Source organism: Neurospora tetrasperma, assembly GCF_000213175.1.
Source record: "Neurospora tetrasperma FGSC 2508 unplaced genomic scaffold NEUTE1scaffold_2, whole genome shotgun sequence".
Classification (NCBI taxonomy): domain Eukaryota; kingdom Fungi; phylum Ascomycota; class Sordariomycetes; order Sordariales; family Sordariaceae; genus Neurospora; species Neurospora tetrasperma.
This window is the reverse complement of record NW_009799100.1, coordinates 4074546-4100063: the sequence shown is the minus strand read 5'-3', so window position 1 is coordinate 4100063 and position 25518 is coordinate 4074546. Positions and strand designations below refer to the sequence as shown.

The 25518-nt window shown below is 49.6% G+C and overlaps 6 protein-coding genes across 6 annotated transcripts; 4 read left to right on the top strand and 2 right to left on the bottom strand.

Moving 5' to 3' along the window:
- Window positions 1–62: 62 nt before the first annotated feature.
- Window positions 63–1058, bottom strand: NEUTE1DRAFT_99767 (uncharacterized protein; the record flags this gene model as incomplete). Its single annotated transcript, XM_009851516.1, has 3 exons — window positions 63–68; window positions 552–932; window positions 1008–1058. The coding sequence occupies 3 exons, from the start codon at window positions 1056–1058 to the stop codon at window positions 63–65; spliced, it is 438 nt and encodes a 145-aa protein (XP_009849818.1).
- A 3795-nt stretch (window positions 1059–4853) lies between these two features.
- NEUTE1DRAFT_128943 (uncharacterized protein) lies at window positions 4854–5977 on the top strand (the record flags this gene model as incomplete). The annotated part of the gene is made up of 2 exons (XM_009851515.1): window positions 4854–5227; window positions 5299–5977. The coding sequence occupies 2 exons, from the start codon at window positions 4886–4888 to the stop codon at window positions 5875–5877; spliced, it is 921 nt and encodes a 306-aa protein (XP_009849817.1).
- Window positions 5978–6808: 831 nt separating this feature from the next.
- Window positions 6809–7558, top strand: NEUTE1DRAFT_38218 (uncharacterized protein; the record flags this gene model as incomplete). The annotated part of the gene is made up of 1 exon (XM_009850436.1): window positions 6809–7558. One exon carries the CDS (start codon window positions 6809–6811, stop codon window positions 7556–7558), a length of 750 nt encoding a protein of 249 aa, XP_009848738.1.
- A 1799-nt stretch (window positions 7559–9357) lies between these two features.
- Window positions 9358–12202, top strand: NEUTE1DRAFT_39282 (uncharacterized protein; the record flags this gene model as incomplete). The annotated part of the gene is made up of 4 exons (XM_009850483.1): window positions 9358–9554; window positions 9739–11374; window positions 11510–11650; window positions 11942–12202. 4 exons carry the CDS (start codon window positions 9358–9360, stop codon window positions 12200–12202), a joined length of 2235 nt encoding a protein of 744 aa, XP_009848785.1.
- A 387-nt stretch (window positions 12203–12589) lies between these two features.
- Window positions 12590–16071, bottom strand: NEUTE1DRAFT_79863 (uncharacterized protein; the record flags this gene model as incomplete). Its single annotated transcript, XM_009851514.1, has 3 exons — window positions 12590–14382; window positions 14442–15688; window positions 15750–16071. The coding sequence occupies 3 exons, from the start codon at window positions 15963–15965 to the stop codon at window positions 12909–12911; spliced, it is 2937 nt and encodes a 978-aa protein (XP_009849816.1).
- Window positions 16072–20627: 4556 nt separating this feature from the next.
- Window positions 20628–22953, top strand: NEUTE1DRAFT_61178 (uncharacterized protein; the record flags this gene model as incomplete). Its single annotated transcript, XM_009851513.2, has 4 exons — window positions 20628–20757; window positions 20817–21201; window positions 21263–21865; window positions 21927–22953. The coding sequence occupies 4 exons, from the start codon at window positions 20628–20630 to the stop codon at window positions 22951–22953; spliced, it is 2145 nt and encodes a 714-aa protein (XP_009849815.1).
- Window positions 22954–25518: the final 2565 nt, after the last annotated feature.

Here is a 25518-nt window from a genome sequence, read left to right as displayed (position 1 = left end):
TCAATACAAAACACCCAACTCCAGACCACCGTCTCTCCTCAGACATTGTTCCCAAGGCGGCATCACCTCTTCACCACACCCCACCCACAACATGGGTTCCAATTTCCCAACTGCCACGTCTGTTCCTTCTCAGTCCTTTATACCCTTATAAATACGCCTCACTCTGTCCCTCCACAATTCTCCCCATTCAACTCGTCTTTCCAGGCTTCAAACAGTCCTCCCCCCTGATGAAAACGCTCCAAGTCTGGTCACTATAGATCTCTCCTCTAATCCTCCCTTCGCGCTCATTCCCAAAGATATTAGGATCCCTCCAACAGCGCGCATCTCGCCAGAGCGCATTTGCCCCCTGCGCAATCCAGTTCCATTCGGGAAGTTCTCTTTCCTGTCCCGGCTAGTTTTTATAAGGGGGGGGACCCGAGCCCAGGCCCCATGATTGTTAGCTACTTGACTTTTTTGATTCCACCTCCACTATCCAGAAAAAAAAAAAAAAAAAAAAAAAAAAAAAAAACAAGAGGCAGGGTGGGGGGGCGGAGGGAAGGTAAGAGACTCACATCATTATTGCACCAATAAATAGCCGTATCGCCTCTACAGGCCACTCGTCCACAAGTCCTCGGTCCCTTCCCATTCTTCGGCTTTCCCGGCAACCCTTCGAGGTACCAAATGTTCACTTTGGCTTCGAAGGCCTTGCCCCAGGCCCAATCCTCTGGAACCTCGAGATTGTATTTCTGGGCGCCGGGGCAGGCTTTCCCGATCCAGGTGGGGAAGTAGTCGGGGTCTTCGACGTTGCGGGCGACGACGATGTCGGTGGTGGACTGGAAGGTTTTGGATGAGGATGGGAGTGCGGACGCGGTGCCGTCCTGATTACGAAGTTGGATCGTCGTTTTGGTGTTGGGAGTTAGTAAGGAGGTGGTGAATTGGGCGGCGATGGTCGGCTGTTGAGTGGTGAGGAGAAGTTGTTAGTGGATGTGTGCTCTGAGCAAAGATAGGTAGCGGGTTGAGGGACTCACCGGGAAGGAGACCGCAAGGGCCAGGCTCAAGAGAGCTCGTGTAATGAACATCGTGGAATAGGACTATGATTGGGAGTTGCACTTGTCTCAGAGAAGTAGGCCTCCGAGTTTGAGTCGTCGCTAGAGAAAAAGGGCAACATGGGCATGGTGGTCCTTTTAAACCACTAATACAAGCCAGCGAAGCACACAAGCCAAGTCAAAACAGGACAGATTCCTGACTTATCTTGCCTTGTTGACTTGCATAAATCTTTGCACATAGATTTTCACCCGGTCGCCCGGATTACTGCACCACAAATGCACACTCAATATGCTAGAAGGTGTACCGTATAGACTCGGGGCATCCGTTTTTAGGTTCCAAGGAAACCAGGCATAATTAGACATACATATGCCCGATTCTGTACATTTCCTGCCCGCAAATTTTGGTGGGGGAGTCGTGCTGCCACCCACCCCGGAGCACTGTGAATTCGATTCTTCAAAGTCCTGCCTTTACACACCTATCTTTTCAAGGGCGCTGGAGGGTGGAGACATTCAAATTCACTGTCTTGCATAGAATTTCTGGTGGGCATAAATGTTGCAGTATGCTTCCAGATTATGCCTGATTTCCCTTGGACCTAAAAACGGATGCCCCGAGTCTATACGGTATCTAAACGAGGAAAAGAGAGGCGGGGCCATGCAACATGTAAGTTAACAAAACAATGCGAAGTCCCAAATTGCCTTGACCTTGACTTGGTTGGCCTTGAGATGGCTCGTCCTGTGTGCCACGCTGCTGGAAACAGCAACGGGTGAGGGACATTTCAGACAAAAATATGGAATTTGACCAACGCAACAACAAGCCGTGGGAACATAAACTGTCATTCGTCACATCGCTCGTCTCCAAAGGGCCGTTACTCAGAAAACCAGTCTTAAAAACCATCAATGCAAAGTTGAAACAACCCCAGTGAAATCACATCCCGTCCAACCATCAATGGAGACGCTCCAGTACAACCAGCATCCCTTTGTTTTTCTTGACTTATTCCTACCTCTATGCATTGATACTCGCTTTTTATCTCCCGTAAATCACCAACCTGCCACTCCATTGCAATCACTATCAATGCTCCGCCCCGAGAACAATGGTCCATCCCGGACTAAACCTTGCCTCTCCCGCAACACGATTGTCATCAGACATTCCTTGGTCGTTCCAGATTCTCTCGGCTCCGTAGACAATAGGTTTCACGACGGTAACTCTATATCTATCTGTTGGTTAGATGGGGCAAGTAAGGAAGCGTGCGTCAATCTTGTTGAGGAGCAATTTTGATATTTTTTTTTTCTTCAACCCCCCCCCCCCCCCAAATTTTTTTTTTTTAAAAAAAATTAAAAAGAAGATAAAAAGTAAAAAATTTGAAGTAAAAAGAAACAATTACAAGTGAAAAAAAAGAAAAAGGGGGAAAGGAAAGAACTGCAAAACATTACAGAATCGCTAAATTGGGAGAGCGCCTAAATGTAAATACCATCCGCCGGTGTAAGGCGAAACATCGATGCTAAAGAAGGCCGTCACATTCGGGAATGCTGCCCGGTTGATGTTGGTGGCAAGTAAGGAGTTTGACAAGAAGGCGCTTCGCATTTGCTAAGAACAGTTTCTTGACCCTTTTTGCCTTCCCAAATCAAAGAGTCGAGTGCTTATTCCCGCCTTCCAGCCGTGCAGCTTGGAGCAAAAGAAAGAAATTATATATTCCAGATCGGCTCACACAGAAGAAACCAAAGACTACAAACACCTCGATTATTCCGGATACGTGTTGGAAGCGAACCGAATTTGGGTTCAAGGTTGTTACGTACTGTCATCGAAGCGAGGGTAAATCATGTTAGTCCGTTGGCGCGCTTGTAGGATCGATGTCCGTCCAATATGGCAAACATGGATCTTGCGCCACAAATCCGCATTCGGGTCTTGGGTGCGTTGTGTCAGGCAGGTAATTTGTACAACTTACGACACTTGGTACAAACGTGAGTTGACCAAGGCTCCGTGAACATGTTGGGATGTGTCCATTAACCATCCACCCATTCATTCGCAACTCCAAATCACAGTACTACCTAGTTAGCAAGTAGAAACAAATGCTTTTGCCCAACATCCTTCACCGGGCTGGCCCTTTGCTCTTCCCTCCTGATGCCATCGCCCTGCCGCCCACAACCCTCTATGACAGAAACATGCACCGTCAGCACAGGAAATATCACTGTCCCTCAGACCGGGCAACAAACGAGCAATGGAATGCCCCGGCGGGTGTTGCAGGTGACTTCCACTAGTTGAGTGGTGTCGAAAGGAAACCCGGTAACGGACCTCGACCGCACGCTCGTGGGAGGATTGCGTGCAGTTATGCACATGTTACTGCTGTGTATTGGTGCAATAAATAAGCCGTCCGCAATTTCCAGCGCTCTACTTCTCAATAACTCCTTCACGACCTTGGCGTACAGGCAGCAGTAAATGTGAATCGATTTGGCTGATAATATCATCAAATATACAGAACCCTTACACAAGGAGCTCGACTCGTACCAAGTAATTGCTCAAGATGTCAATCTGCTCAGGAAGAATCTAGCGCGTTGGTCATTAACGAGATGGGCGGAAAGGTCAAGATGAATGACGGATGGAGTGTGGGTGGTTGTGAGGTCTGAGAAGTGTTGAGGCTCAAACGGGGATAGAGTTGCGCCGAAGGGGGCTGAGGTTACCTATGGTCTGTTTCCTTGCGGGAGCGAGCCGTAAAACTCCACTCTCCAGGCTTTGGGGGGCATCCAGCCGGGGCCGTCATCGGCAGAGTGAAGTTTGTCTTATCTGTACGATTATCGGCAGTTGTTACTTGGCGCTGTCCACCTAGCAGCATGGTGCTCAAACTTTTCTGGACGAGTCGAGAGTATTATTTGGAAGACAGGTGAGCGTGAATATGATGACTACCGTTCTTGCCGTGCTGTGGTAGTTATGGGGTTTGGAAGTTTCGACTTTTGTATTGGTGTTTGCGAGCTGTTGGGGTTTTCCGAGATAACAACCCCAAGCTTCATGCGGGACAAGGTCTTGTGTGACCGGCGCTGAAATTTATCATACCCTGATAAAGTTTACCGCAGGACGTCCGGGGCTGAGGGAATAGCTTCAGAAGGCTATAATAAGTCAGTATATAACGATAGCATACTGCGGTTCGTTATCATAGATATATGACCTAAAATTCAGCCAACGAGCCACTTGTATTCGTCCCCACGGATCCTAGGACATGATTGATGACGGTGATAGATTGTGAAGAGGTCAAATAGTACTGCGAAAGTCGGAGCAGATAGCCTCGATAGCGTCGAAATACACTACAAGGGTGATGTTAGTGCACCTGCCAATCAAGGATAGTGTAACCAGCACGTGGGCATCGGGTACAGTACTCACAATACGTAGCCGGTACCCGTCCTCTAGGTGCCTCTTCTGGTCCGACCTTCTGTCCTTGTTTGCATCTTCAAGGCTACCTAGGTAGGTATATCATATTACAAGTACCTGTCAGAACTGTATGCATCACCACCTTTGTCGCGTCGAGCAGCATGTGCCGTGCTCGCGGTCCATAACATCGGGACCTGAGATGATCGGCGCCGATTGCAAGCCTTCTTTGCAGCTGCCTTTTTGGGGATCCGACATCCGAGTTATTGACGTCCATCAACCCCACAACCCGCAAACCCTAGTGCTATCGTGGACACAACTCCGACTAGCTTGCCACCAAGCCACCGCATCGGCAGATATCGATGGCTCGCTTCTACAATACGCGTGTAGAAGGACTGACTTTAAAAATGGTGGACGGCGCCGTGGACCAGCAATGGCTGGCTTTCCTGCTGCTCACGGTTTCCGAGTCTCTTCTTGTTCCTCAGCAGCCTGAACGCCCATCACCATGAAGACCTCTGTTGTCCTCCCCGTCGTCCTCCTCCAGGCCGCCACCGTTAGCGCCTGGGGCAAGCTCGGCCATGCTACCGTCGCGTCTGTTGCTCAGCAGTATCTCACCCCCAACACCGTGAAGCAGGTCCAGACCATCTTGGGCGACAACTCGACCAGTTATATGGGCAACATTGCGTCGTGGGCTGACTCTTTCCGCTATGAGTCGGCGGCTAATGCGTGGTCTGCCGGTCTTCATTTCGTGAACGGCCATGACGCCCCTCCCCCGGAGAGCTGCCACCTTGTCCTCCCGGAGGACTGCCCTCCTGAGGGCTGTGTCGTTTCCGCTATCGGAAACTACGTTAGTTGACCTCAAACTATGCCATGGTGTAGAGTGAAAGGCAGATTGACTAACCAGGGCATGTTTTGTAGACCGAGCGTGTGCAGATGAAGAACATCACCGCCGACCAAAAGGCGCAGGCTCTCAAGTTCATCGTCCACTTCTTGGGTGATATCGCCCAGCCTCTGCACACCGAAGGCTTCGGCGAGGGAGCCAACAACATTACCGTCACCTTCCAGGGCTACAAGACCAACTTGCACGCCGCCTGGGACACCTCAATCCCCAACGCCATGCTCGGCATCTCCCCTCCGACCAGCGCCGCCAACATCACCAGCGCCGACTTTTTGGGATGGGCCAACAACCTCGCCGCCAAGATCAACCAAGGTCAGTATCGCAAGGACGTCCGCAGGTGGTTGCGTTACCACTCGGTCGCCACCAGGAAGGCTTCCGAGCGCGCGGCTGCCGCTTGGGCCCAAGACGGCAATGAGGAGGTCTGCCACTACGTCATGAAGGTTCCCGGAAACCAGCTGAACGGTACCGAGATTGGTGGTGATTACTACAAGGGCGCTACGGAGGTTGTTGAGCGCAGCATTATCAAGGGCGGCATCAGACTGGCGGGCTGGTTGAACTTGATTTTTGACAACCGCACCGGCTTCGAGTTCTGGCACTAAATTGGTGCGAGACTTTGTAGCTGTGTGAAAGTCGGTACTAGTCTATTGCTGTTAGAAGGGTGACTGATGGGCTGCAATACATAAATTGTGTGATACCCTAGAGGCTTTTTCGTTTCCCAGTTGTGATGAATGACTTGGAATGTGTATGGAAAACGGACTTCCTCTTTATGTTGTATCTCAAAGATGACAGTGGTCGTCCTCCATCAAATTTGCTTGACATATTGGTCACTTGGCAACTCTGTGCTTCAATGGAAAGGTCAATGGAAAATTGATAACACACGAAGCAGCCGATGACTGATCGACGTATAGCGCTTGATGCTCGACTCGCTAATGGTTCATAGGTGTGACTAGTTAACGGGTTAATTTTGTAGACCTGACGAGTATCGAACTTATTGTTGAAGAAGACTCGATACATTTCTTGGCCATATGGCTGATTATGACACCCGGCTTCAAACCTGCGTCGGGTCTAAGGGTGGTGTTGACATTTGCGAGACATTGGTAGGCAGTCAAAGCAAATAGAGCAAGAGTACATGTTGTGAGACTTGCTGTTTAAGACATGTGCAGAGGCTGGAAAGTGTGTATGCGAGCTTGATAGCGTCGTTTCAGACCAAAGTTCTAGAAGCAGGGAGAGAAGGCATTGGAATTATTTGTCATTGCCATAGAGTACTTGGATTTCGTTTCAATGCTTAAGTGCTCGCATTAGCACCGCGGAATGTGGGGAGTAGAGAGACACTAGATGGCAGGAGGGAGGTTAGCATTCCAACTCCAACTCCCAGCCACGATATTTGCAACCTCCGCACACTCGCACACGTCACCGACAGCTTTCGAATGGACCGCCAGCCATTTATAAGATGTATGCCCATGATCGGGCGAGGTGAGGTGTAGAGGTCAACGGATTACCAAAGCACTGCCAACAAGTCTCTTCACCACCATGAACCTGACGCATTTTCTCCCTTGGAGCCTCTTACTTCTCCTTCACTCAGTCCTCTCAGCCCCTTCACGCACTTGCCATGAGAGAAGCATCAACCATCAAGACATATGCGAGGACAATGCCCTCCTGCAACTGCTCGAGCCAGTCGCCAAACCCGACACAAACCGGAAGCTGGCTGAGTCCTTTTGCTCGTCTTACTTTGCAGGTTCAGCAGTTATGCGACCCGTTCAGATTCCCCAAGCCACATCTCGAGTCACTACAATGACTCCCCCACCAGCAGTCTCACCAAATCCGATAGTTGAACCTTCAAAGATGCGCCTCGCAGGCCACAATATATACGAGGGAGATAACGAGGACAGCGACGACAGCGAACCGGATATGACCACAATAACAGTCACCACAACCGTCACCGGAACGATTACTAGGACCATGATTCCGACCACGACGGTGACCAATACCCTAGTGAAGTCCATGAATGGCAACCATAATACACCGGCAACCACATCAGCCAGAGCCAGCGGAGCTCTTCCCCGGCTGGGTCGACGGCGAAGGGTGGTAGCAAGGGCGCCGCCCATGATGGAACACTGTCCTCAAGCGTGGCGGGGCCGACCGGAAGATCAAATACGGAGGGCATGTGCATGTCTCGTTGGGCAAGGAAAGGGAACAATTGTACTTTCGAGGGCTGAGGGATCCACGGTGGTCATGACGGCGCCGGCTCCGTCACCCGATGTTTCGTCATTTGCCGGATGAGTTGATTTCAGGTAAGTGGTCCGATCAAGGTAATTCGTTTTGTGATAATGAGATCATTACTGACTCCTCCGTTCATCATGGCCAGATTTGCAGATGGGCGTTTTGAGTAGCTTTCGGCTGGCTGAGGGATGCTTCGAAAGGCAAAGAGTACCTCTTCAGGGAGAACGAATGTCTCGGTAAGGCTCGAGAGTTGGGGTTGAAGGTGAAGAGTTACTTGATGATTAGAACGATCAGCGGTTTATGGCAGTTGCATCCTGAGAATTGAATGTGAAGTTAAGGTTGTATACTACATGTAGGTAGTATGTAATGGGACTGAATACGAGATCAGTCGAATTGACATCTGAAGATGTTGAAGCAAGGAAATGGAAATTCGGTCCGGTAAAGTGAAAGTGAGAAGAGGGGAATAAAGATGAAGGGAAGGAACCCCATATTTTTCCGAGCTCCATGACCTGAGAGCGCTCGTGACAGAAAACCTGGCACCTTTCGGGCACTTGTAAATGGGCGATCAACCGAATCGTCGTAAGAGTAGCTGCATACTCTCCATTTCCACGCATCTCTATGTAGGCAATTCTTGAATAGAGGAACCTCCAAATGACTTTTTGCAATATGCTTTCGAATTATTATAATGACCATCCAAGTTTATAAAAGCTTCTCCTAACCGAAGCGAGCCGTATCGGTTGGACTGTCCATATTCGGTTCATTCGACCATTTCATTAGAGGAACTGAAGGTGCCAGCTTTTTTGTCAATGGCGTCCATGCTGGGCCGGAGGTACCTACTCTAGCCCGAGTCTAGGGTAGCTTATCTGGGATCCGATAAGGGAACCTGCTTGGCGCCTGGGGTCCAGCTTCCAGCGCTGCTGTGCCTTCCCCAATGGTGCGGTAATGAGCCGGGCTATAGACAGACTACCCCCATCCCCTATTTCTAGACTACTTAACCGCTTAGGGCATGGCTCTGAGGAATTTGACCAATCTTTTCAATTGCTAACATCCCACTGCAAAAATCAGGTAAAAGTCTGTTAGCTCACGACCGGTCATTTTCGCAAGTTCCTCCAAGAAATAGTTGGTCACTTCTCTTGTCACTCTGGTCAGGGCAATGCACTTTCACCAAATGCACCCCCCCCCCCCCCCCCCAAAACAAAATTGAGAAAAAAAAAGGAAAGATAGAAAGAAAATGAGTCCGGTCAAACTCAGATCTCAACTAAGCGAAAGCTTCAATATAAATTACTACGGAATGCATCTTCCTACCCGGGCGAAGACTGAGGACTCTACACTTCTTTGGCCTATTGCAAACCCTTTTTCTTTTGTACGGCGGAGAAAAGCTGAGAAGCCTTGCCCTAAGCGGTTAAGTAGTCTAGATATAGGGAAGGGGGGTAGTCTGTCTATAGCCCGCCTCTGCGGTAATACCCCTAAACAGCCCTACAAGCCCCCCACTTGGCAAACCACAGGCGCATGCACTAACAGTTTGGTTTGACGTCAAACGCAACTGCCGCGGGAGGGAAATGGAAGTCGAATTCGAGAATCGAGACCAACGAAACCTCGAACAACAACACTGACCGGCCACCAGCCTACTATCTCGATGACGACCGCCGATTACGCTGAATAATACCACCGGACTCGCGTCGCCGTCTGACGTGGCTTTCCATTGTTCCCATCCTCAAGTCTCGGTGCCCCCCGACCGGACCTTTGAGACTATCGCGACCTCGTCCCCCTCCCACGGTCATCGCATCGCCCACGGCACCACAACCACAACCACAACCTCCCCACAGTTAGTCGCAAATACCGGCCAATTGATCGGTAAGATGGCCAAAAAGAAAAAGTCTACCTCAGTCGAGGACAACGCCAGTGAGGTACAGTCGCCTGCTGTCCCCGCGACCCAAGATCCCTCAAGTCGAAGTGGAAGTGGAAGTGGAAGTGGAAGCAACAAGACGGCAAAGACCAAGGCCCAGCCACAACAGCAACCGCCTCCGGTGCCGGCACTCATCATCTGTCGGAATAAGTGCGCCGTTCCCCTCCGCGACCCATAGCACTGCCAATTGGCCCAAGGAAGAGCCATCTTTGCCCGTCCTTGATCTTCTTCAAGTCCATGTCTTGCGCTCTTGACCTCCTTCCTTTGACCTTCTCCATATGCGCCCAGCGAGCACTTGAACCATAGACTGACTTCCGTCCTTGATATTAACCAGGCATTGGCGCTATATCTCGTCGTTTCACGGCCCATGGCTTCAGCTCCCTCCTGAGATCCTCGAGACTCTGGCCAACTTGAACTATAATACCCCACGGCCGCGGCCCATCGATCCGTCCGTCTTCTTTGATCTTGTCAAGATCCGCCGCCTCGTCGACGATGCTACGAATTTGGCTGTTCGTGCCGCCAGTGGTGTCGCAACGGTCTCCCAGCACAGCATGTCCGGTGGCCACCATCATGCGCTGGGACTGTTTGGACCTGGAGGGCAAACGAAGCTCAGTCGAGAAAGAAAACACCGAATGAGAGAACAGGCGACCCAGAAGCTTTCCAAAGCATATCACCTAGATGAGATAGCGTCGAGTGTGGCTACAATGCAAAGCGCCTCTCCCCTTGAGGAGGTGGCCTCGCTTGTACTCCAGCGCAACCCCCAGGATGCCGACGCCAAATACGTACACTTCTTCCACGAGAAAATCCCGAGTAGGCAGCTGGCCCAGTGCACCAACCTGGATGCTCTGAGTGAAATTATATCAGAGAAATCCACCCAGGGAGAGCCTTTAAGGACTCGCGCCACTGTGAGGACTTTCAAGGAGGACTTTGAGGGCGCCATTGCCGATTTGACAGAAGCCCTCAGGATACATCGGGTTTACCGGTTACCACAAAATGCTCCAAAGCACCACAATCTTCCTCAAGCCCGACCTGGCGGACGGAAACAGGAGGATGTGGTGCTCAAGGAGGAGGAGCAGCCTAATAGCTTGGAAATTCAGCTATTGTTCCAACGCGCTGGTGTCTATCTGACCATTGCCTGTCAGCACGTCCAAGCTGCCTTCCCCTCTAAACCTGCCGAAACCAAATCTGCTACAGGAAAAGCTGCGAATGGTGATATATATGAAGAAGGCAATGAGACCGGCTCACAGGCGACAACACAGGCCATACCCGTGTTAACAACTGCCGAGCAAGAGGTCGAGAAAAAGATGATGGAGGCGAGGAAGCTCGTCCGTCACAACGCCAAGCGTGCGCTGAAAGACTACATGAACTATCTGTCGCACTTTGAGTACTCGCCTGACCTACCCATTGAGATTGCCGAAGATTTTGCCCGGAAAGTCAACTACGCCGCTAATGGGGTTCGTGTCCCTCGGTCATTCTCTCATGCTTCCCGTTCTGACTCTCCCGTGACCGGTGAACCTGGCGAGAGCCAACCTACTCACCGCATTTATGCTCTCTCGGACCTGTTCGCGGCGTCTCCCCCGGCTGACCTGCCTCCATATCCTAGCACGGAGCTTACACCAGTACGTACGCAGCAACAACAGCCCACATTCGCTACCTTCCAGACAACAACGGAGACTCTCACTTATCATCCTCTAATGAACGACGCATTACATGCTCTTCTCCTCTGTCACTGTCTTATCCAGACCTCAACCAAGGAGCTCCTTCGACACGCCTACATGGTAGCACGACTGGCGCGCCTTGCCGATGGTTACCCAATCTTCCAAGCTAGTCGCTCACCAGCCCGCGCCGACTGGACCGAGGTTCTCCGAGCGTCCGGCAACCTCATCCAGCTAGCCGGGACATGGGAGGACCTCTGCGCCCCAGCACCTCTCCCACTTTTCCAGCCTTCAGGCCCCGGCGGCGGCGGATCAGTACCGATAGCGTTGCCAGGCCCCATCAGACAAAACAAAACCCTTCTGCCACCTCCGACCGGGGGTCCGGCAGAAGCAGGAGCCATCGTGCGTTCAACCTCCAGCAACGGTAGCACCGGCGGCGCCGAGGCTGAGAAGCATCGCAAGGAACGTATCCAACACCAAGCCATCATCGACGCCCTGGGCGATGATCGAATCAAAGACGAAGCATCTTTTCGCATGGCCGTCAAAGCCCGTCAACTGCGTGCGGAAAACGATTACAGGCTTGATAACGCCGTGGCAGCCATGGACGCCAAGTTCATCGGGCGTGATTTCGAGTCTCTTGCTTTGGATGCACCACCGCCGCCAAAAGATACCACTACCGCAACCAACGGATCCAAACCTACGTCACATCCCACCAACGGCTCAAGCTCAACCTCAACAGCACTACTAACCCGTACCACCTCGAGTATCGCTAACGGCACGACGACGGCAAACACAAACGGAGTCACCAAACCCCCTAACCACAACAACAACAACACAGTCAACGGCAGCGGAATAGTTCAAGCCCAAACCCAACCAGCACAGACACAAAACATGCGTCGCTGGTCCGTCGACGACGGCAAAGAGTATCCCATCTCCACGGATCGCGCCTCGGCCATTGCGCGCTGGGTGTTGGAGGCACCGCCTAATGCTGGGCTGAGTACGGGTGCGGGAGGGGATGGAACGGCTCGGAGGAAGAAGAAGAAGGTGATTTCGAAGAATAGAGCTGGCTCTGGGTTTGCCGTTGGGCTTGGGACTGGAGTTGGGGTTGCAGTCTCTGGGGAGGGTTGTACGGCTGATGCGTAGGTAGTACTAGTTCCTGCTTAGGAACCAGAGGCACGATCGGTTTTTTATTTCTTCTGGTGGACCAAGTAAGTATTCTCCTGGAGGTACATACCTATATCGAACAATGAGAGAGAGAGTAGCTCTTGTATTGGGTGGCATTGGTTATGGGATGTAGTAATGTGTAGAGCTAGGTAGCGAAGATGTAACACCGCACTATTCTACATTTTTCAAGTTATTTCTTTGTTTTGGGGCGAAGGGTGGAGGGTGGAAGCGTGTGCCTACCTCTCTACATTAAGTTGTTTCTGCCCTTGACGATCCGTCGACAATTGGTACAACTGTTAGTTGCATGTCGTATCACTAACAGACTTGCACACTTATAAGCTGTCAATGTGCTAAGGCTGGATATGAGCATATCTTGGCATTCTTTTTTTTCTTGGTTTTATAAACCTGCTCATCTTACCCTCAAAAGCTAGTTTAATCACCTTGAAGCAGCTAATTGTCAAAATTCTCTTCAATGTATCATATACCACAGCTACCTGCATCCAGTTACCGAATATATCCAAAGAACTGACTCCCTACACCAACCAACCAACTAACCAAATCAGATCTTGCCGCCCCATCCGCGTTACCCTTTCTCCCTTCAAGCCCAACTCCCTTCGTTCCAAGATAGGTATTATCCAAAACCCACCGTCAAACCAATAGGCTCACTCACGCTCAAATTCACAACTCACGAAGTCTCCATCTTCAAAAACATATCAATCTCCGCCATTCCCTCCGTCTCCAACACATCCATCAACTCATCCTGCTGTTCCTGGCTTAGACTTCCCTGTCTCTGATCCGACCAGTGAGTCGCCCAGACGTTGTTCATGTTGCTGTTATTGTTTGGCGGCAGCCCTCCTCCCATGCTACCGCTATGAGGCGGGGGCGGCTGAGCTCCCCAGGGTGATCCCATGCCTAGACCACCACCAGCGCCCAAACCGTTGGGGTTATTGTTGCTATTATTGTTGTTGGTGTTAGCCCAACCAGGTCCCCACCCGTTTGAAGTAGGCGGTGGACCGCGGTTGAGCGAGTAATTGTCGCTAAACCGCGTGAGCCAGAGGCCGAGACCGGGGTTGAGCATGACGTCATTGGCTGTTCCGGAAATGCTGATGCTGCCTCTGCTTGAGGAGAAGGTGTGCGGTGAGAGGAGAGGAGGCGGGGGGTTGAACCAGGCTTGTTGTGCCGTTGTTGTCGGTATTAGCGGTGGTGCGTGTTGCGGGAGGGGCATCACTGGGCTAGGGGCGAGGTGGTAGGAGGTGAGAGGCTCTGTCGTGATTGGTAGAGTATTGACGGGGACGTGTACTGGTGCTTGCGGAAGAGTTGTGGGTGGGTTGAATGCTCCCGGCATGGCAATCGGAGTCGAGGGGTCTGTCGGGGGTGATATCGATGGTTCGAAACGTCCTGTTGGTGGCCCTTGTGCGTCTACTGGGGCGTTATGGTTAACAGAAGTGGTAGATTCAGGGGCCCAGTGAGAGAGCCTTCGGCCTGGATCCGTCGAGGGACTTCCAAAAATCGAGTTTGAGCGGAACATGGGTTGGGAAGGGCGGAATGGTGTGTTTTGGAGATCTGTTGGCGGCTCCGGCTCAGGAGTGCCGTCGAAGACATAGCGGAAGCTAGGAGCCCGGAATATCGGTGTTTCCTTATCCTGGGGCGTTTGTGTTGCTTGCGGTGTTGCGAACATGTCTGGATCGGACATGTTGGAGTTCAGCAAGCCAGGCTGGCCAAACCCACTCGCGTTCGGCAAGTGCTCAAAACCCGGCGTAGGACTGATGGGTTCCTCCTTAATGTGATAGCGACGTAGGGAGACCGAGATCAAGACGTCGTAAAATTCCGAAACGGCTTGTGGTTCTGGCAAGAATTCGGAGCATTGGGCAAATATTTCCAGCGCAGTCTCCGTGATGTCTTTGACTTCATCTGCGGAGTGGTCGGCTCGAACCTCGGCGTAGGAAACGGACCACAGCAGAGTACTCAACGCTGTGTGGATAGTCGATAGGAATATATATGTGACGTCGACGGCCGATGCCTTGATTTGTGTGCTCGAAATCGCAATAACTTCGCGGGACGCGTCATAGCACTTGGCGGCGGCGGTAGCAGACGGGTCTGGTATTTGCGGTGATGGGCGATATAGAGAGATCATCATGTTGTGGAAGTAGAATGCAAACCTAGGGATTCTTGAGTCAGCGATAAAACAGAAAGCAATGCATATGGACGGGAAACATACAAGGATTTGCACCATGGCTCGGCCTTCTCAGGGGCAGAATCCCGCCAATCCTCCAGCTTTTTCTGCATCTTGGCAACCCAGCAATGTTCTTCGCTATTGACATTGGGCATGGTTTGCTCGTACAAGACTCGTCGTATCTCTGCTTGCAGAAGGGTCATCTTGCAAAAGTGGATAGCTACCAACTTTCTCACACAAGTGGGCCCGGACTCGATGCCATCCGCGGTGATATTCTCATCCGGGAGGCTTTCAAAGAACTTGAGGTTGATCGCATCATGACTCTTGGAAAAGCCGTTTGGCCTTCCGGTGATGTACGCCAAGCCCAATTCGTTGTTGACCGTCACCCAAGCCAGTCGCCTTCGCATATCGAGTGTCTGCTCATCAACCCCCGAGGAAATGGTTTGTTCGTCAACAATGTTAAGCTGCTGGCAAAGCTTGGTCGCCAATCCGGCAATGTAATAGCCAGGTGCTTTGTAGGGGCACAATAGGTAGTATTGAGCCAGTAAAATGATGCACTGTAGCGATTTGAGGTCTCGCGGCTGTATGACTTGCCAGAAGTACTCTGTGGCGGCGATGTAGAAACTGTCGGCGAGACCGGCGAACTGCGACGACAATTTGCGCAAACCTATGGCAAACACCATGTGTACCACAAACCTCTTGTAGGGGTCCTTGTCGCCGCTGTACACGTCGTTGACGTTTTCCTCAAGGATCTTTTCGTGGAGGATTGGCGCCCATATCTGTGCTCTCTGAATGTAGACCTCGAGAAGCCTGTCGGCTGTGGCGCGCTTTGGCAGTTGCTGAACCGGAATCTCACTGATCAAGGGGTAGCTTTTTTTGCGCCCTGTCGAAATGCTCTGCATACGGTTTGCCCTATCGACTCGCCGGGTAACGCTCTCGGATAACAGATTGGCAAACGACTCGGATTCCATATAGCGCTTAGCCTCTTCCATTAATGTTCGCTGTAGACCGACACCACTGCTGGGCCCAAACCAGTAAGAGATCTCATCGGTCACGTTGGGCCGCACCAGGCTGCTGGATAGATCGGGACTCTGTCGGCGATCCTGTGGGTCTGGTTCATCGGTCTTGAACTGAGCAAGTTCGTCGGTAAGGCGGCGTAGCTTGTCCCGCAGCTTGACAACGTAAGAACGGCTGACCTTCCTTTGCAAGGTCGAGTCCCAGTATTCGCAAACGGCGCCCGCGCGCTCGCAAGGCATGCATCGAGGTAAGGAGGTACCGCATCTGGTTTTCCGCTACAAACAAAGTCTCGGATTAGAGCAAGGCAGACTCGATGACGACGGGGAAGAGACGTACCTGACGACATCTGCAGCATGCTGTCAACGTGTATCCCAGGTTGGAGGCATCGCGGCGTTGGGGGCGAGGGGCGGCAGGCCTGGGTGCGGCGTGTTGTTGAGTGGGAAAGGGGAAGTATGAGGGCGTGGCTTGTGGTTGTGGGTGTAGGTGTTGCTGTGAAGATCTTCGTTCGGCGATAGAGCCCAGGGCCCGGCGGACGATCTCGGCAGCATCCATGGGCTGGCTGGCTGCTGGCTGGGGGTGAGGTTGTAGAGACAAGCAGGCGGGGGTTGAAGTCGTCGAGGCAGTTCAGGTTCAGGTTGTACCACAGCTCAAGATTCCCACTGCGCGCACGTGGAGCATGGCGGACGGGCGGGAGGCGCCTCGGAGGTGGTTGTTGACTAGAAGGTGGATAAGGTATATGAGCGACTCTCGAGGGCCTGATGAAGACGGGAATCGAAAGGGCAGAGCTGAATTGGTGAAGAGGCTCTCGGCTTGTCAAAGTGTTGAGGTTGTTTGGTGGTTGCCCTGCGACTTTGCAAGTGACACACGCTGGGCCTCCTCAGGCCTGTCCAAACGCTGGGCTAGCGTAGAATGTGGGCGGAAGATGTGGGTTGGTGAAGTGGGGGAGATTCATGGTGGGAACGCCGTGCCAGCGGCAGGGTTCCTCGATCGGCTAGGGTACGAACAGGGGCGGGCAGTTACAGGGCAACGATACGTGAGTTAGGGGCCCGTATTCTGGACCGCCTCGGCTGAGTAACATGCCCGGTCACCTCGTCGTGAGAAGAAGGGTCGGGTGGTGGTGGACGGGCGGGAGTGTGCAGCGAGGCCGGCGTGGCAGACCGCGGGAGGGACGAGAGAGGGCAATTCGTTAGGTTCCATGGATGGGATGGCGGGCAGTGGTGGTTGCGGGTCGTTGGAGATGGCAGAGTGAGAATAGCATTCAGTTCCGGGCGGCGCCTACACTATTTCTCTACCGGCCCGATAGGCGCACTTATCTCACCCAATGCATATGGAGACGTACACTATACAGAATCGGGTAGGCAAGTGGAGATATGCAACAGTTACACCCGACAGCTCATTTGGGTACCTGTAACTAGGTACATAAGTACAGTCAAGTCTGCAATTAACGATATTTGGTCACCCCCTGGATCTGATCGTTATTCCCAGATTATCGTTACACTAAGATTTTGGTGTAAAATCATGATTTTGAGCTAGAATCATTATTTTTATGTTATTTTGAGTCAGAAACTGCTAAAAATAGTGTATTTAATCTAGTAAACGTTGCCTATACAGATTTGTATAGTTTACTATTTCTTGAAGTATAAATTTAATGTGGTCTAAGGTGCGTTAATTTTTTTAAGTAACGACTGCTTAATTAGTCTCTTTTGTACCTGTCGAAATAAAGCTATATTTATTAAGTTGACTATTATCGATTACTCTTTGTATTAAATAACTATTATAATAGCTTTAAGCGTAGTTGTAAGCAATATAGTAGGTAATTCTTATTATTCTAATTGGTTATTATTATCTTCTCTTATTACTAGTGAAAAGGTTTTAGCTATATAGTGTAAGGGATCTATAAGGTATACATGTAAGTAGGCCTTGAAAACAGCTTGAAATAATTAACAAAGAGGAAAAGGGAAGTCTGTGCTAGTAAGACACAGAGCTTCTAGCTAAATACACGAGAAGCGTAGTTATTGAAGGTGCTAGAAATGCTAAGGCCAGAAATGTAGCCCCTGCGCTGCACCCGAGGGATGCACCCAATGGCACGTAGTACATCTGGCGCTAAGACGGCTGCCGACAGCCGACCGGCCCGTACACCCAACTAGAGGGCACGCCTAACTTATATGCTAGGCAAATAATACCCCTAGGCGCCAGCCCCGTAATATATAGGTAATAAAATTATTTAAGCTATTAATAATAGTCTTGTTTGGAGAGTTAATAAAGTTAATAATATTTATTATAGTTTTAATAGTCCTAGTACATACTAAACTCTCTTTTAATTCTATTATCTTACTAGAATCTATATCAGTAGAGAAAACTTTTAGAATTTATTGTACTAGCGTAATAGTAGTAGTTTTAATACTATAGTGATCTTTATTAATAGTTATTGGGTTAATCCGTTTAATTGGCTTTTTATTAGGACTTTGAATAGTGCTAAATAGAGTAGACTTTTTTTAATAGTTATTAATTATAATAGTAGTAACCTTATTCTGCTAAGTATTAATAACTTAGTAAATTGCTTATAAAATAGTAGTATTCTTAAAGGGATTATAGCCCACTAATATTAGGTTGACTATGTGTTGAAGCTAGAGCTTCCTATAATTGACCTTTATATTATTAATAATTCTTTAATTTATAGGTTAATATAGGAAGGTGGTATTAGTAAGTAGAATAACAATAGTACTATTATATAAAGTATAATTTCTATCACTCTCTTAAAGCTATTTAAGTATAGAAGTATGAGCGTTAAATTTATTTATTAGAAGGAGTACCTTCCTACCCTCTATTTAGCAATCGAACTAAAATAGATACTCTATAAAAATAATTACTATTATTTATACCTTCTTGTAAATTACTATGTAAAGGGGAGTCTAATAATATATTTACTATTTTTACCAAAGGTACGAAGGTTCTTAAAATAGTTAATAATTTAGAGGTTAAATTTATAATTATTTAATATATTAATAGTTAGTATACCTATAATATAGTTCTTCTTTTTCTTACTACCTAATTGTATTTAGGTAGCGAGAGTAAAATTAGGGGTAAATAATTAGAAGAGGCTAGTTTCATCCGTATTATAAATATTATTAGAAAGATATTATTTAATAATTTATTTAATATACTTGATTTTATCGATAGAGCTGTTGACGTCGGTAGACCCTAATTCCCCGGATTGCTTATACTACTTAATACTATAACGGCGCTTAAATCCGGCCAGCTAACCAGTAGAGAATTTTGGTTTATTAAGGGAGTTAAAATTGGGTATTAAATTCTATGGCACTTTAGTAGTAGCTTAGATTATATTTCCTATAATTAACAATTGGGAACCCTCTATATGAAGTACCTATTTATAAAGTGCTTTCTTAAGGATAGGACAGTCAGCCTTATGGATTTTGGTAATACTAATATAGCTTTGAGCGAATATCTTTATATTAAAATAATTCTATTTAGGTTTAAGGGACTCACTAACGGTAGACTAGCTAATTTTGTAGCCGAACTCGCGAATTATCTAGGTAGTTACATCGCGTTGGGTAGTAGTAATACGCTTTATATATTAGCGGATAGCTTATTACTGGAACTCGCTGAGGGCATAGCGACGGGGGCCGACGTTTTTTGAAAGCTTAGACATAGTAGAGTATTAAATATAATAATTAAGGAATATACTAGTAGAGTTGTAGAGTAATCTGTGAATTAAGGAAGTTTATTAGTAATTAAAAAGGGTGATTTTTGAGCAATTTATTGATGTGCTAGCAAAAGAGGAGAAAGAGGGGATGGAGGAGGTTATGCCTAGTTAGACTAGCCCAGTTTGTACATTGGGTGGTTGTATTAAAATTGGGTAAAAATAATGATTAAATACTAGGTTATGTGTATTATTAAGCAGGATTTTAATCATAATCTCAATACAGAATATATCATTATACTACTGAAATCTCCATATAAATGGAACGGTGGCAGTGAAATTGAACATTATAGCCAGATTATCGTTATACCTCATATCGTTAATTGCAGACTTGACTGTAGTTAGAAAATCAACATTTTGCAGCCTTGTGTTTTTGTAGCCCCATGTCATTGCAAAGTAAACCCGAGAGTACTCGAGCATAATGATAGACTGCGGAATAGACCGCGTCCATTGTTGTACAAACAAACCCCTTTTGGATTCCATTGACCGGATCATCAGTCCGGCGTTTCCCTTCTGATGCCCAATAACCCCGGTACCCCAGTTTATGATTGAAGCCATGTGGGGCGGGCCAGGGGACGGAGGGAAGAACAGACACATGCAAAACCCTGAAGATCCAAGTCAAGGGGCCTTTCCCCTTGTTTATCCAGCAGTGGAAACAAGGCCTCACGTGACGGACTGTACTCGCGCAGGTACGAAGTGGAAGCAAAGACGAGAAGGCCGAGGAATGCGCAGCGGCAGGTCCCGCGCATGGCATGGATCAAATGCGATTTGGGACTGCTATGTATCGTATTTGGAAGCTTCCAAAGCTTCACCAGTCCTCGTCCCCCTGGTCTCTGCGTCTGGCTGAAACACGGTTGTGGAGGCTGAGGTGCCCCTGACAAAAAAGGACTCGGAAGAGCAAACCGTTGGCGCCTAACCGACAGCTTTTTGTTCACGAGGGTCTGTGAGAGCTGAATAGTGGATATCAGGCACATATGCGAAACTGGCCAGAGGACGCATGGCGGACATGGCCATCCTAGGTGGATTGCATTACCTATGTCAACTTCAAGTGATCCTTTGGTGATGTCTCGTTTGCTTGGACGTATGCCCCCTTTTCACTAGCTCAAGTATTCCATGATGCCACAAGCGATCTCATATTACACTCTGTCTGTCTGTCTGTCTGTCTGCTTGTTGAACCTCAAATGAAGCGGATAAGAGCATAAGAGAGAACCTGAATGGCCCCCGCTTACCCCACCCCCAAGCATGAGTATTTTGTACAAGAGCCTCAGCTTGTAGAGGTACCTACAAAGACGCTGACTAAAGCGTAAAATAACAGTGAAGCTGCGGCCCGGGTTCATCCCACTCCATCACTCTTCGTCCCATCTCTTCTCACTGTTGCCGATCCACACTTGACTTCACATGTCGCATATAACTTGAATGCTGGCTACCAATCGTCTACATCTCATATATATTCGCCAATCCACGAAGCCTGAGCCGTTGTTCAATATTTCCCAATGTCAACACTGTCTTTCAACTGGGATGATGCCCACGCGGACCTCCCCTCAGACTCAGAAGCGACTGAAGAAGACCTTCTCGACAACCCCGTGCTCAAAGTATCGCGCCCAGTCACAGCGTGTACAAGATGTGAGCTAGCCCGAGTATCAACTATAGTTGTGCCCAACATTGACAGCCGAGATATGTAGGCCGAAGTGCCAAGATCAAGTGTGACGGAAAGCTCCCGGCCTGTACCTCATGCGTCAAATTCGGCCGCGAATCCGAGTGCATGCCCATCAGTGAACGCTTCATCCGAGGGAGGGAACCGAATTATGTGAGAGCTCTTGAGGCCAGGGTTGAGAAGCTGGAGAAACAGCTCCATTACGCTCGGTCGCACATGTCCTCGCAGACCCAGCCTGGTCCTGGTTCCGATCCCCCCACTGCTCCCGGCCCTTTGGACCATGGGAACGACGACGAATGGGGTCCAGATCGCCGGGATTCTCTTGACAATATCAGGGTCAACGTTGCTCGGAGGGCAGCACGCCTGCATGGAGATCAAGAGATAGAGCAAGTGATAGCCTCACTGAGCTCAGTGTACGTGATCCCACTGCGTCAACTTGGCCGAACGGTTCCTAATCATCCATGATTTACTCAGAACGATTAACCCCGTATCCCAGGAAGACCACGAGAAGACCCGTCTATCTCTCGCCACCATCATCCTGGCCGCTTCCACCAACAAATTCGTGCCACAGTCCCGTTCTGTTGGACTGCCGCCGTATGACAAGGCCCGAAAGATTGTCGACTTTTACATGAGCAGCGTCCACCAGCTTTATCCGGCCTTTTCTCGACGAATTTTCAACGGCCTTCTCGAAGACATATATCGAACAAGCCAGAGGCAGTTCACATCCCCAGAATACTGGCTCTTTTGGATGGTCCTGGCCATTGGCTCCACAGCCCAGAGCCGGCAGAAGGATGACAGCCACTACCTAGATGGACTCGACTATCTTGCTTGTGCCTTGCCTTTTGCACAAGAAGTCCTTTCACCAGGCAACGTCAAACAGATTCAGTCGCTTTTGCTCCTGACACTTTACTCAACCTACGATCCAGACCACTTTGACACATGGCAGATTCTGGGCTTTACTTGCCGTGCGATCCTCGACCAGGGGCCCTTCGCGGACCCTCCTGAGCATCATGGCATGAGCATAACCGATGTCAAACTCCGTCGACGAATTTTCCGCAGCGCCTACTCCCTAGACAGGTATTGCCCCTCTTACACACCTACTCTCTCTAGTACGTACAGCCTATTAACCGCCCTCTAGAGCCATATCTTTAGCCCATGCCCGCGCCTTTTCCTTCGCCGATGACGCCATCCCCGCCGAAGTCCGCGACGCCCTCGCCGACGACTCGTCCACCGCCGAAACTTCCACCTACCTCTACCGCCTGCGCCGTCTCCAATCCACCTGGTACCAATCCCTCTTCCAAGGCTCGCCCTCGCACCCTTTGCCCGACTCGACCGCCTTCATCTGGCGCATGTGTCACGACATGCACGCCTGGTTTTCCACCCTACCCGTCTCCCACAACCCTTCCATCCGGCAAATGCTCGAACTCGAAATGTATTACAGCCACGTCTTCTGCATTTCGCCTGGCATCCGGTCGCCGCACCTCTCCACCTACGGTGAGCTTCTGATCTTCGAATACGCCATCTCGTACATCAGCGGGCTCTGCGGCCTGGCCGACGCGTCCATAAACACAGCCTTGTATACATTCCACGACGTTCTGCGATTATTCTTTGTCGGCACGCAGTTTGCTGCCATCCTCAGGTCTGATGCCGCGGACATTCTACTCTTTTCACCACACACCATCTCACACTCTGCTTCGCAGCAGGGCGGTGTTACCCCGCCACCTCTGCCTAGGAAGAGGATGTCGGATACTAATACCACCCTTCCCAACATCGACCGGGCTATAACCGCACTAGGACAAATCGGCAAGCTATTAGAGTGGTACGGTGCCCGGTGGGAGGACGCGCTGTCGCTTGGGGAGACATTCCAGATGTATTCACAGGATCTGATGGAGACGCTTAGGGGGAAGAAACAGCAGATGGGGCAGAGGCAGGTGCAACAAGGGCATGTACAGGGCCAAGGACACCTGCAGGGACAAGGACAGGTACAGGCACAGGGACTAGGACGGGCGCATACACAGGGACCGGGTGGATGGGAGAACCAGCAGCAGCAACAACAACATCAACAACACCACCGACAACAATCTTCGGGACCACATCATCGGCCTCCACCGATGCAACAACAGACCTGGCCCCCTGGCGGGTATTCCTTGAACAATGGCCAATAATTTCAGGTTAATTCGAGCTGTTCTTTGCCATATGCCCGGCTCATCCTTTTTGTTTTTTTTTCTTCCGAATTTAATAGCCTGATGTTGTCTACGAGGAGTGGGTGGGAGATGTAAACACCTCCTTTTTCTTTAGCGTTGGGAGGTAGTATGCGCAGCTGTGGCGCTTCCTGGGTCTCCCTATTTCATGGATATGGCAATTTCTTAGGCTTCCTGCAGCTTTCTTCATATGTAGGGTTGTTTTGGATTGGGATACAGATGACTTCGAGGCGGCTTGTTCTTCTTTTACCAACCTATATTAGCAACATGTCAATGCCCATTTCAGCCAGCAAAATGTATCAAGTTACCCTGTCGCCATTTGCTATACATGCCCCTGACTTTGATTTTGTCATGTGACGTAGTATTACTGTTATTTTCGTATTAACTACTACCATCTCCAGTGCACATCTTTGCACAGCACACACGTAGGTACTCATATCCCGTAGGCGTTCGTTGTATGTCTATTGTTGATCCCAAATTGTGTCACAACGGCAGCGATCGCATATAGAACTCGATGTCTATATAGGTACTTTTACTCTTGGCTGAAACTGAAGACTATCTGTTCGTTGGTTCAATTATTACGTATCAGATGGAAAGGGGAGGGCTTGGGATCACTCGCTCACTTAGGGTTCTTGAGATAGAACCCGAACAAAAAGAGTTCGGCCAATCAATTGTTGCGTGTGGAATCTCCTACTCACCTACCTACCTACCTACCTACCTACGCAAGTCTTCCAAGGCACAAAAAAAAAAAACGCTGCTGGCTCGTGCGTATGTAGTTGTAGTCATGCTTCCTCGTGCATCCCAGGCATGGAAGTATATCTATATATAATCGCTGTTCGCAAGCACCCTTAATCTGGATATCGGCTGGCTGGCCGGCTGCTTTTTATGTTTTTCTCGAATGTCTTTTTCCTCTTCTTCTTCGTCTTGCTGATTATCCAACAATTGGAAATCCTGTGGCTTTTGACCGGCCGATCTACTTGTCTTGCAGCGTTGGTGAGTGGGTAGGTAAGTAGTGTAGCTAGCATGGCTGGAATGTAGGTATACGCCCGTGCAGCAACCAAAATGGTGATTCGGGTTCGTCACGTTCCGTGCTTCTCTCTGCCTGTCCGTCGGAGAGGATAGACTTCAGGTGCCGCCCGCTCCGTTGTCTCCTTTGTCTCTTGCTTAGACGGCTCTCCTGGTTGGATTCTTGTAAAGACGCTCCTAGTATTTTTCATTGCTACGCCGGGGCTCTCTGACATGGTTCTTGTGGCGGTGGAAGGGCCGGTATTTGTGTAGTAGGTGGGAGTTCCGTAGGGTGCTCGACAGCTGGTCTCGAGAAGTTGAGAGAACCGGGGCGTGTGTGTGCCCGTGTTGGTATATAGCTAGCTTTGCCCATAGTTGTCGTTGTCGTCGTAAAAGCTGCTTAGTTGTGGTGCTAGTTCGGTCTGTGACCGAAGATGTTTTGAGCAACAAAGTCCAGGGCTGACTACAGTAGACCGTTGGGTGCTATGAGGACAATTCTATCAGAAGGCAAGATCGATGCTAGCGATCTGTCCTCTAGCACATCGATGGATACCCACTTTGTATCGTATTTCAGTTCTAGACTAGTTCTGACGAGGAACCCGCATGTTTCAAGTCCAGTATTTTGCACAATCCGCGCAAACTGAAGTCTCTTTTGCTAAACCCAATATCATAGCGGACGGTAGCCCCGGTATTACCAACTCGAAAACGAACAACTCGGCTCCATTTATCGCGATCCATATTGCTCCCAATATCTTTTACTTTCCCTCAAAGGTCTACTGCAGCTTTCAACTTCTCTTCGCGACAAAGCGATGCCGATCACATAGTACGACGCATGTTTCTACAACGGAACAAGCAACGAAAAGCTTCCAGTCCTACATGCCCGCGGGTTAGCGATCACCAGCTATGTTTCCCCACCTCTAGTCTTCATTCTTGTATCTAGCCCAGACTGATCGTGTCATTAGCTAACTGAAGCTGTTTGGTTTATCCCTGCTTTAGTTTCCCTGTCTCGAATCCATTTGCGCCAACCTTTCCGACGATAATTCAACGAGATCCGGCCTGTGGCATCAGCGCTTCGCCACTAGGCTGTCAAAGCAAACCAGAAAAGAAATCGTCCCACAGCCACGAGGTTCAATTACCGGTTCAAGGGATTCAAGCTGCGTTCAACCAGTCCTATTCATTATGCCGGGCAAACCGACAATACTTAACCACAGCGATGGGTAATTCGCGGGTACCTCGCTAGCTTCCACGTGGCATCCGGAAACGTGACGGGACGGGAAGGAGACCAGATGGAAGGGTAACCGGATGGAAAGTTAGCAGAAGGCAAATTCACGTGCATGACAAAGATGAGACGAGAAATAGTGCAGAGGTATCCATGTTGTATTCATCCAAAAAGCAACTTTCGTCCCGTCTCAAGACGTCTCATTCCTTTTCCTAGTGTATACCCAAACAAAACGATCCCAAAACCAAATTTCCAAAACGCCCGATTCCCGTGGTACCCGATCCCAAGTATAAATATGTCCCCCC